An 11855-nucleotide genomic window follows, 5' to 3' on the forward strand; every position below is an offset into this window, starting at 1 on the left:
ACAATCATATTTATAATAAAATAACAAAAAAATATAATATGGGCAACATATTATGTGGCACTAAAAAAACGATAAATATAAAATCTCGATAATAATAACAAAAAGCAAAAAGTAAAAATAAAATAAAAGGAAATTAAATATAAATAACTATTAAATTAAAAATTAAAATATAAAGTGTAATAATTAATTCCAGATTTAAACACGGATGAATTAAATAAATTAGTGGATTAATGGGAAAAATCATTTATACAATATTTTAAGCGAACTTTTTACAGATTTGCCCGTGATAATTTTTTAGAAATAAGAAACTTTTATAGAATATTTCCTGCCCTATAAAGATTTCCAAAAAGGATTAGATAAAAGATATTCGAAATTTTCGATACATAAAAAAGAGGGAAAATTGATTTTCGTGAATTTTGCTAAAGTTTATCTTTATGTTGTAAAAGCAATAATAATTAAAAAATTAAATTTCTTTTTTTACTTTTTGACAATGATAATGATAATTATTTAAACAGAGAAGAAATGATTATTTTTATTAAATATAATTATTCTTATATTAAAAATCAATATTTTTTACAAGAAAAAGATATTAAATTAAATAAAGAAAAGTAAAAGTAAATATTGAATATATTGTATTTAAAAAATGAGAACTAAATTAGTTTTTAAACTTTTCATAAATGGGCTGTTGAATATTTTGATATTTAATAATTTTTTTCTATTTTTGAAATAGTTCCTGATCCTTTTTTAGAAAGAGATATAATTAAATAAATAGTTAAATAATAATAAGAAAAAAAACAAAAAGACAATAATATAAAATCAAATGTAATTTAATAAAAAAATGATGTAAAATGTTAAACTAAATGTGAAGTTTATTATGTTATTTCATGGAAATGGTGGTTTAAATGGCGTTATTATGTAAATTATGCTTATTAAAACAAATAAAAATAGAATGATAAATAAATAAACAATAGTATAATATTATTATAGAAAAATGATAATAAAGATAAATAATAGGAAATATAAGAAAAAAATAAATCTGAAAAACATTAATTTATAGAACAATAATAAATAAATTAAAAAAATATTGATAATAATATAAATTAAACACCTTCAAAAAATAGTTTAATTGATTTTGAATTTAATAATTAAATACCAAGTGAAAGATATGATGGATAGCACATGGAATATAATCTAGAACCAAATGCATTTAAGAATAATGTAGATTTCATGGTATCAAAAAATATCCCAGAAGATTATTATTAATCTCCTCAATAAGAAAAATATATAAATGTAGATTTACCAAATAATAATTAAAATTAAATAAGAGGAGGTGAAGAAGATATTATAAGTGATGGTGCAGAAATAGAAAATAATTATTAATATCAAAATTAAAATTATTATCATAATAATCCTTTAGAAGGAATTATCAAAAATATTGACTAAAATAATTAATTTTATTAAAATTCGCGAAATGAAATTTATGAAAATCAAATAAAATTTTAAGAAGAAAAATCATAATAAATAAATGAAAATTATCAAGTTTAATAGGAGTTAAAAATAATAAACCTAAGCGAAATTTAATATTAATAATTTGAAAATATAAATTAGGTTTAAAAAAATAGTTTTTCAAAATCTCCAGATTTTCCTAAAAATAATTCTAATTTTACACCAGCGGTTTCACCTTTTTAATCTGCACATTAATATCACATTGTATAAGGATTTTAATAGTAATAATAAATTAATAATTCGGATTAAAAAATAGTTATAATAGACCCAAAAATACAAGCACCAAATTCATTTAATAAATTATCACCAAATAATCAAAGTAAGGGATTTTCTTTAGATTTGATATTTGACAAAGACGAAAATTAAAAAGATAATTCTAATCTAATTAGATTTTAAGAATTCGGAGGTCATAGTTTAGGCGACAGACCTCCCTAAATTGACAATTCAGATATGCAAGGAGAATATGAATAAGAATTGTAAAAAAATATACTTTTAAATCATGATTATGTAGTAATTCCTTAAAATGCATGGGAAAAATTATAAATATGGTATGGAGGAGGGCCAGCATTTAAAAGAAAATAAATATTTGATCCAAAAAGAAACATAAAGACTTTGGAATTATATCCTCCGGTTATATAAGGATATATTGGTAAAAAATAAAAATATATATAAATAATTTTTTTAAAGAAAAATATATATAGTAAAAAATAATGGTGATATTGATTATGATAGTAAAAAGGAACTAATGATTAGTAATTGGAAATCTATTAAAGATATTTTTAAGAAATTTCAAAAAAAATAGAAATTTAGAAAATTTGATATTCTTTATTACAAAAAGTTGGGTACTAAATTTGAAAAAGAAATTGACATTGAAAAAAGATTAATTGATCTTTTAATAGAAAGTGGAACTATATTTGTTTTTATGAATAAATAAATAGAACCCAAATTCTTACAAAAATAACTTAAAATTGAACTTGAAAACAATCAAAATGAATATTCTTATTATGAAATCGGAGATATGCTTTATATTAATCACCCTACCGAAAGGAAAAAAAAAATAGGATATATTTATTAAATAAAGTAATTAAAAAAAATAAAAAAATATTTCATATAAATTTAACATTATATTAAAATAAGAAATAATTAAATAAAAATTCATTTCAAAAAGGAAAGTTTCAAAAATGATATTTGGTTTGAAAAATAATAACTATATAATTACATATAAAAAAATAATTCTTAAATGATAATAAATAGCTTTGATAATTTAATAAAACCAAATAATGGATATAATCCAAAAATAATAGGACTTGCAAATTTAGGAAATACATGTTTTATTAATTGTGTAATATAATGTTTGGTTTATACTCCTTTTTTTCGTTAATATTTATTAAATGAAGGCTATTTAGACATAATAAAAGATAATAAAAAATAAAATAACATATAAACAATGAATACTAGCAATAATTTTAATAATAACATTCAGAATGAATATTCACTTATAAGCGAATTATCAAAATTAACAAAAATTCTTGATGAAAAACCATATAATGATGTATATAATCCTGTATAACCTTAAAATTTAAAAAGAGCTATTGACTTTGTTATGCCTTAATTTTCTGGTTATGAATAATAAGATGCTTAAGAATTCCTTTAAGGACTTTTAGATAATCTAAATGAAGAAGTAAAACAAATAAAAAAAGTATGGAAATAAAAATAGGCTGATACTAAAAACGTTTAAAATTTAATAAATAATTAAAATGAAAATATTTAATAAAAATAAGAGTTAAATAATGAAGTTGAAGAAATATAGGAAAACTCAGTAATAAAGGACGTTTTTATTGGTTAAACTATTAATACTATTGTATGTTCCGCTTGTAGTAATATAAACTATAAATATGAAGATTTTTTTACCATGTCTTTACCACTACCTATAAGTGTATATTTTATATTTTATTTATTAGATTAATATTAGAAAAAAAAATTAAAAAAAATAAGCAAAATATCTTTTATGAAGTGACATATATACCTAGAGTAAATTAAGATTATGTACCTGCAATAATAAAATTTGGAATTACAATAAAATAAAATGCAATATTAGGAGATTTTTATAAAGAGTTTGAAAAATAAAGTGGTATAAATACATAAAAGCTGATTTTTGGGGAAATCTATTAACATAATTTACATTAAAATTTTAATTAAACAGATGTTAATATCCCAATGAGAAATCTAGGAATTCGCTCACAGGACCAAATTGCAGCTTTTGAAACTTTGCAATCGTTTTAACAATTAGAAGAAGAAAGAAATAGCTTGTTACCCAAATAATTTTATGATGATGAAAAATCTATGAACTAAGGAGATTTTGTTGATGTTCTTTTATATAATAATGTATGGGTCCATGCTAAAATAGAAGATATTAATATTAAAGAAAGTTAAAACTAAATGAAGAAAATCTAATACAAAATACGTGTTATGAATTAGGATGGAGTAAATAATATAAATATTTTTTTAATATAAAATTAACTAAGAAACCAAATACTAAATGTGAATATATTATAGGAGACGGCCAAAGAATATAATCATTTCGTTCAAAAATATGTATATATCCGAACAATATAGGTTATTTTGTACCTATAGTAAATAGAAGATATAAAAATAAAATAATGGAAAAATTCGGATTACCATTTTGTATAATAGTTCCAATATGGTTAACTTGGAAGGAGTTTCATTTGTAAATATATAATTAAATAAAGAGATGTATAGATTTCGAATATTTAATAAAAAAATATAAAAATACTAAAATTCTATAATCATAAAAAATAATATAAAAAGGATATTAGAAATTAAATGAATTTATAAATGGGGAAAACGATTAATAATTTAATAATTATTATTAATAATAATAATAATAATAATAATAATAATAATAATAATAATAATAATTACAATAATTATAATAATTATAATTATAATAACATCATAAATCTTATACAAATATTAATTTAAATAATGATGATTAATAATAAAAATATGGTTAATTTTCTGCTATTAATAATTGTTTTGAAGTCTCCACTATTTATAATTAATATAATGACTTACATAATAATTCTCCAGTATCTAATATAAAAAAAAATAAATAGAGTTTTTAAAATGATATGTTAAATTGTAAAGAATATTATTAATCTTTTTCTTAAGATATATCTAATTCAATTTAATTTTTATAATGTAAATATTTTATTATTAAAATATATAAACAAATTAAAATAAAATAACAATAGCTGAATTTTTCCCTTATAACTTAAGATTAATGGATTGCAATACAGAAAAATGTGCGATTTGTGATCTTCCAATATAATATTCAGATTAATAATTTTTATAAAAAGAATATTGTAAAGGATGTGAACCTGGATTAGTTAATGTACCTTTATTATGGCTTTTATAATCATCAGATTTAAAAGTTGCAATTGATTGGAAAGATTCTTTAAGTTTTAAATTATAAAGTATGGTACCTTAGATAGACAAAAGGTTTATACTTTTATTTTATAAAAACTGTATTTTTTTAATTACAATTTTCAATTTAGTTTTGTTGAATTAAAAAAATATTAAAATGAAAATAAAATGGGTATACCTATTGAAAATTGCTTTAATTTATTTTCGAAACAAGAAAAATTAGAACTTAAATGTGATAAATGCAATTTAAATTAAATATAATCTACAATACTTTAAATACATAAACTTCCAAATATTTTAATAGTAAATTTTTATACTAATAATTAATTTTTAGATAAATATATAAATTAGTTACATTTAAACAGGTTTCAATTTTAAAATGGTCTATTTGAAAAAATAGATAATCTAGTAAAATACCCGCTTAAAAAATTAAAATTAAATGATTGGCTACATAAACCTAACGTATTAAATAATCAAAACACAGTTGATGATTAATATGATTTGTTTGCTGTTATAAATCATATTGGAAATGGAAATGGAGGTATTATTTTTTTAATTAATCAATGAAAGAAAAAAAAAAATTTTGAAATATTAAAATAAAAAAATTAAATTTTATTAAAAAATAATATTATTTGTTATTAAAATATATAATAATTAAATAAGAATTTAACAAATATATTTTTTTAAAAAAAAGGTCATTATACAAGCTTTGTTAAAATTGATGAGAACGATTGTTGGGTTTAATTTGATGATGAAAATGCACAATATACCTCAGAAGATTAAGTATTATCAAAAAGAGGATATATATTATTTTATAAAAAATAATTTCCTACATCAGCAATTATAAATTTAACATATAAAAATATTTGAAAATAAATGAATAATATTTAAAGAATAAAGTATGTAATATATAGATGTAATAAATAAAAAATACAAAAAATAATTATATTATTTGTTGTTAAATATTTTAAAAATTAAATTAATTAAAAGATATTAAAAATATATATTTTTAATAGTTTTATTTAATCGTATTATAAAAAAACAAATAAATATAATAATATGAATGTAAAAATATATAAATATAATAAATAAAAAAACAATAAAAAATATAAAATATAAAAAATAAATAAATAAAGATATATCAAAATAAAAAAGTAATATTAAAAAATAAAAATATTAAAATAAAAATATATAAAATAAAAAGAATAATAAATAATATATTATAAATAATAAATAAAAATAAAATAATAATTAATAATAAAAGGTAAATTAAAAATAAAAAATAATAAAAAATGATTAATAAATTATAAATAATAAATAATTAATAATAAATATTAAATAATAAAAAATAATAAATAATAATAAAAAATAAATAATAAATTAAAAATAAATATTAATAATAAATAATAAATATAAATAATAAATTATAAAACTATTATTAAATTATATTAATAAATAATATATATTTATAATATTTTTTTATATAAATATTAATAATAATTTAAAATTAAAAAATAAATATAAATATCTTTTAAATTTATTTAAAATTATTTTTTATTTCAAATCTTTTTAAATAATTTTTATAAATAATATTTTATATATATTTATTTTTATAAAATTAAATAAAATCTATAAATAATTATTAAATTTATAAAAAATAAATAAATATAATAATAAATAAATATAATAATAATTAAATTTTTTATTTAAGTAAAGAAATTTTTGTTAAAAATATCAATTAATAACTTTTATTTTTTTAATTATTTTATTTCTTAATATAAATAAAAAAATTTAAGATAATTTTTAAAAACAATTTATTATTTAAATTATTTAGTTTATTTATAATAAATTTATATTATTTTTACTTTAAAAATATAAAATATTTATTAAAAAAAATTTACAATACTTATTATTATTAAATAATTATATATAATATTAAATAATTTTTAAAAAATGACTGAAAATGTATTATTTTTTAAAATAATTTTTAATATTTATATTTTTTATTTTAATATATAATAGAACTATATGCAAACCAGTAATACAAGAGAATTTTATATTTAAACAGCTTCTACAGAAAGTAATAATATAATAATTTTTATAAAAAAAACATAATTTATTTATACTATTTTTATATTTCTCTTTTAATTATATATAATACTTTAAAATTCAATTAATAAAATAATATTGTTAGAAAAAAATTGTACAATTATTATATATATTTTGTTTTTTGACTTTTATAAAATAATATATAACAAAAAACATATAAATTATTAATATATATATATATAAAGAAAAATGTCATTTATTAAATATTTTAAATGAAAATTTTGAAAAGAAACATGAAATATTTAATAAATGGTCATTAATATTTGAATAAGTTCAAAGAAAAATAGAAGATCTTATAGAAGATAAAAAAAGTATAATATTGATAATTTTTTATATTTAAAATCTAAAAATACAAAAGGTTATTAAACAGAAAATTATTAATTAAAATAAGAGCTTGATTAAATTAAATAAAACTTTTAAAATAATAATTAATAATAATGCAATACATGCTAAAAATTATTTTAAAAAAGTTTGTATCAAAAAATATTTTTTATTAATATAAATTAATATTTTTCAAATAAAATAATTATTTTTAAAAATATAGAAAAGAAGATAAATTTTATTAAGAAACTAATTAAATTTCAAGTTTATATAATCGCTTATTATTAGAATTTAAATAAGCTTAATAAGAAATATTATAATTAAAACAAGAAAATTTAAATTTAGATAAAATAAAAAAATATATTGTTTTATAAAATGAATAAAAAACGGCAAAATATGATAATTTTTCTTTCTAATAAGGACATGAAAATATTATTTATTAAAACTCTGGTAAATAAATAGACGAGAATATTTAATTAATAATAAACATGAGAGAAGATATTTCGAAATTAATAATAAATTAGTAAATTTTATTAGATTAAAATCAAAATTTTGCAAATGAAAACAAAAAGTTAAAAATTCTTTTAAAAAGTGAAATTTAATTATTGTATGATGAACTTGAAAAAGAAAAAAAGATCGTGCCTATGAAAAAAATTTATTATTTAAGTTGAGAACTAAAATTTAATAAATAGAATAAGAAAACACTTTTTAAATTGAAAACTTAAGTGAAAAAAAAAGTAAAAAAGCTTAGAATTATAATATTTAAATAGAAATTATCATTATTGACTCAAAAATATTATATATATATTATTTGTTTTTATATATTTTTACTGTAATATTTAAAAAATAAATAAAAGTCATTTATTATTTAAATTTTTTTCTCACATTTATTTTTTTGATTATGTTTTTAAAAAAAAAATTCAGTAAAAATAAAAATAAATAATAGATTATTTATTTAAAAAAGTTTTTAAATTAAAAAGAGGTAATTAAAAGCTTAAAACAAGAAAAAGATGATTTATTTAATATAATTTAAAAAAATTTTAAACATATATAAGTTTATATTGAATATTTATATTTTTCAAATAAAATAATAGTTTCAAATAAAATAATAGTTTATAAATAAAAACATATACATATAATGAATTATATTAAAATGAAAAAAAAAAATACACACTAACGATTAATAATATAATAACTAAGCTTAAATTAATAAATCTTTATCAGAAAAAATTAGGTTATCGATAAATATCATAAAAAACACTTATCTAGTAGAATAAAAAATATTTATTTATTTATCATTTAAATTGAAAAAATAGTTCACTAAATATACTATTATTTTAATCCCAATCTATAAGTTTTTAGAAATAGTAACTAAGTAATTAAAATTATTAAGTATTATTTGGATTATTTTATATATAAATCTTTCATGACCAGGAAATTAAATTAAATTAAATTAAATTATTCATTGAGTTTATATAATAAAATATTACTTCATATCCTTATTAATATATTACTCATTCCTAATAATAGATTGATATTCATTATTATTATTTGTTTTGATGTTTTTTTATTTTTACTTAAACTTTTTTTTTTAAAAAAAAAAAAAAAACTCAATAAAATAAAAAGACAACAAAAAAATTTTTAACTCCCTTTTTTTTGTTGATTAAGTTTTTTTTTATTAAAATCAATTAGTACAAATAATATTATGTTTTATTTTATGATTTTGAATATAAATTTCATTTAAAAGTATATATTTTTTAAATATCTATTAAGGAAATCATTTATTTATAATATATTATCACTTATTTAGAATATACAAAAATTTTATTTAATTTCAATTCATAATTTTTAAGAATTTAATTTTTTTTTAGAAAATTATATTTATTGAGATAATTTATTCTAATAAATTCTTTACATTTTATTTATCGTAAATAAATTTATAATTTTTAAATGACTTTATTTATAAATTTAATTACAAAATTATAATGGAAGATTATTAAAGCCAAACCACGAAATATAAATATAATTTATGAACCTTTAATACAAAAAATAACATAAAATGCTGAAAATATTATACAAAAATGAAAAAACTTAAAATATTCTTTTTAATTTGTAAATTATTTTTATGTATTTTTTTTTGAATTAAATTGCTTATTAAATTACTCAACTTTTTTATATATTAAAGCTTATAATAAATTTATAAAAAATATATAATTTCTTTACTTTTAATACAATTTAAGGGTGAAAAAAAAAAAATCAAATATAAAATAAATAAAACCATAATAAATTTTTAGAATTCATTAAATTTAAAAATTATAATAATTATAATATATTCTAATATTAATAATAATTCAATAATTAAAATTATTTATTTAAATAAAATCATAAAAACTAATAACCTTTTTCAACTTTTCTTTATATTATTTTTATATTTTTAAAAATTTTATGAATAATAATACTATTATATGTTATTAAACACATTTTTCGTAATTATAATGATATCTTTTTGATAAAAATTATAATCATAAATTTTATTTTATAAAAATTTCCCGAATTTTAATTCTCGAATATTTATAACCAGTATCTTTTATAGTTTGAATATTCTAAATCTATATGAATACATTATTCAAGATTAAAAATACGTTTTGGGCTAAACTTATAATAATTTTATATAATTTATATATTATTTACTGTTATTTTATTCTATTATATAATTATGATTTATATATTTTATTTTTAAAAATAATTTATAATTTTTATAGATATTTTATTATTTTTACTTTTATTTATTTTACTTTTATTATTAAAATACTAATTATGTATTTTTATAATAATTATTTTAATACAAAATATTTTTCTTAATTTTTTAAAAAAAATTCTTATAATTTTGTTTTAATATATATATATCTAATTATATATAATTTATAATATGGATCAACTTTTTTTTTAAAAGGAGTTTGTTTATAATATTTCATAACCTAAATAACGCTTTTGTATTTTTTTTACAATTAATAATAGAAAAGAAATTTATATTAAAATTATCACTAATAGCTAAAAGTAATTAATATTACGTTTTAATTAGCTTCAAGGATAATATACTAATCTTAAAAATTATTATATTTCATTTCTTTATAGAAATTTAATACATTATTTTTTGCTTTAATATTTTTTTTTTTAAAGTCTCTTATATCTTATATGTCTTTTTACATCAAGTTTATTATTAGGATAAATACCTAAAGAATTTCTAGTTTTTTTTATTACTTTTTTAAGATTATTTTAAATAAAAGTAATCCAATTTTTGTTTTAATTTTGCTTTTTTTTTTTTCATTTACCTTTAATTTAATTTATATATTTACTTTTTTAATAGAAAAATTTATATACCCTATAAATTTTTACTTATTCCTTTTCCTCTACAGTTTCTTTACTTTCGAAATAATTGAATAAGCTTTTAAAACCTTTTTATTCTTTAAAAAAACTTAAAATTAAATAAAATATATAAATTTACTCAGTATTGTATTTTTCATCGTTTTGTTTTATTTTTTTATTTTTTTTAATTATCAAAATATAAAATGCTTATATGATAACTTTCTGACTTCGAATTTTAAGGATTTTTAATTATTTTTTAAGTAAATAAATTCTTAGTGATTTCATAGAGTTCTTTTACTGAATATTTGCATGTTTTAAGTAGACTATCATAAACATCGTTACATATACTTTTTTAAATAGTAAATCTAATGATAAGATTTTTTAAGTTTTATAAGATAAGTTAAATTGCAGCAAATACTATTAATTAATAACGTCTTATAAGCTCAATTGATAATATATCAAACAAATTATGTTTGATTGAGTTTATTAAATTTTACTTTTCAATTTTAACTTTTTTATCTTCTATTATTTTTAAATTATGTGGATTTTTATTAATCATTTTCCAAAAATAAATAAATGTAATTATTTTTATTTTTTTTCAAAAAAAATTTTTCAATTAAATAAATTATAATTTATTCAAAACAAATATTTGTTAATATTATAAATATAATATATAGTAATTAATTATACATATAATTGATTTTTTAAAAGTCAAAACTATTTTCTTTTGTATTCTATAATACTATATTTTAAATATATGCTAATTATATTATATTATCTTAGTATATGACCATAAAAGAAGGTCGCGAAAATTAATATTATGATACTTTCCATATTAAGTTTAGCAAATATTTTAATCATTAATTTATTTTACTTAGTTTTTTAAAAAGAGTTTATACCTCCAACCCCGACCGTTCCCACCAAAAAAAACCCTTATCTTAAATAAAAAATATTAAAATTTAGTATTAATTTATTTGTTCATCAGTAATATATTTTATTTCTTAAAAAGATTATATAAAAATGATTAAAAATAAAAATGTTAAATTTATATAAAATAAATAAAATTTTATAAATATTTTAACTAAATTAAAATATAGTTTTTTAAT

General features: G+C 15.1%; 1 protein-coding gene across 1 annotated transcript, besides 25 other annotated features; it reads left to right on the forward strand. All coding sequences in view use genetic code 6, as the record gives it.

The window, feature by feature from the left end:
• Positions 1–525: 525 nt before the first annotated feature.
• Positions 526–574: a microsatellite.
• A 264-nt stretch (positions 575–838) lies between these two features.
• IMG5_155900 lies at positions 839–5823 on the forward strand (the record flags this gene model as incomplete). The annotated part of the gene is made up of 8 exons (XM_004030628.1): positions 839–915; positions 1896–2155; positions 2208–3440; positions 3479–3934; positions 3985–4560; positions 4782–5028; positions 5085–5494; positions 5648–5823. 8 exons carry the CDS (start codon positions 839–841, stop codon positions 5821–5823), a joined length of 3435 nt encoding a protein of 1144 aa, XP_004030676.1.
• Positions 4385–4478: a microsatellite.
• Positions 5252–5302: a microsatellite.
• Positions 5824–6019: 196 nt separating the features above from the next.
• Positions 6020–6383: a microsatellite.
• Positions 6021–6166: a microsatellite.
• Positions 6021–6364: a microsatellite.
• Positions 6023–6378: a microsatellite.
• Positions 6035–6384: a microsatellite.
• Positions 6160–6415: a microsatellite.
• Positions 6161–6378: a microsatellite.
• Positions 6249–6425: a microsatellite.
• A 94-nt stretch (positions 6426–6519) lies between these two features.
• Positions 6520–6552: a microsatellite.
• Positions 6553–6562: 10 nt separating this feature from the next.
• Positions 6563–6637: a microsatellite.
• Positions 6604–6652: a microsatellite.
• Positions 6610–6652: a microsatellite.
• Positions 6653–6768: 116 nt separating this feature from the next.
• Positions 6769–6814: a microsatellite.
• Positions 6815–6821: 7 nt separating this feature from the next.
• Positions 6822–6865: a microsatellite.
• Positions 6855–6898: a microsatellite.
• A 659-nt stretch (positions 6899–7557) lies between these two features.
• Positions 7558–7605: a microsatellite.
• Positions 7606–8459: 854 nt separating this feature from the next.
• Positions 8460–8508: a microsatellite.
• A 310-nt stretch (positions 8509–8818) lies between these two features.
• Positions 8819–8844: a microsatellite.
• A 315-nt stretch (positions 8845–9159) lies between these two features.
• Positions 9160–9199: a microsatellite.
• A 916-nt stretch (positions 9200–10115) lies between these two features.
• Positions 10116–10162: a microsatellite.
• Positions 10149–10188: a microsatellite.
• Positions 10189–11763: 1575 nt separating this feature from the next.
• Positions 11764–11793: a microsatellite.
• Positions 11794–11855: the final 62 nt, after the last annotated feature.

This window comes from Ichthyophthirius multifiliis, assembly GCF_000220395.1.
Source record: "Ichthyophthirius multifiliis unplaced genomic scaffold scaff_1120509251183, whole genome shotgun sequence".
Lineage (NCBI taxonomy): Eukaryota > Ciliophora > Oligohymenophorea > Hymenostomatida > Ichthyophthirius > Ichthyophthirius multifiliis.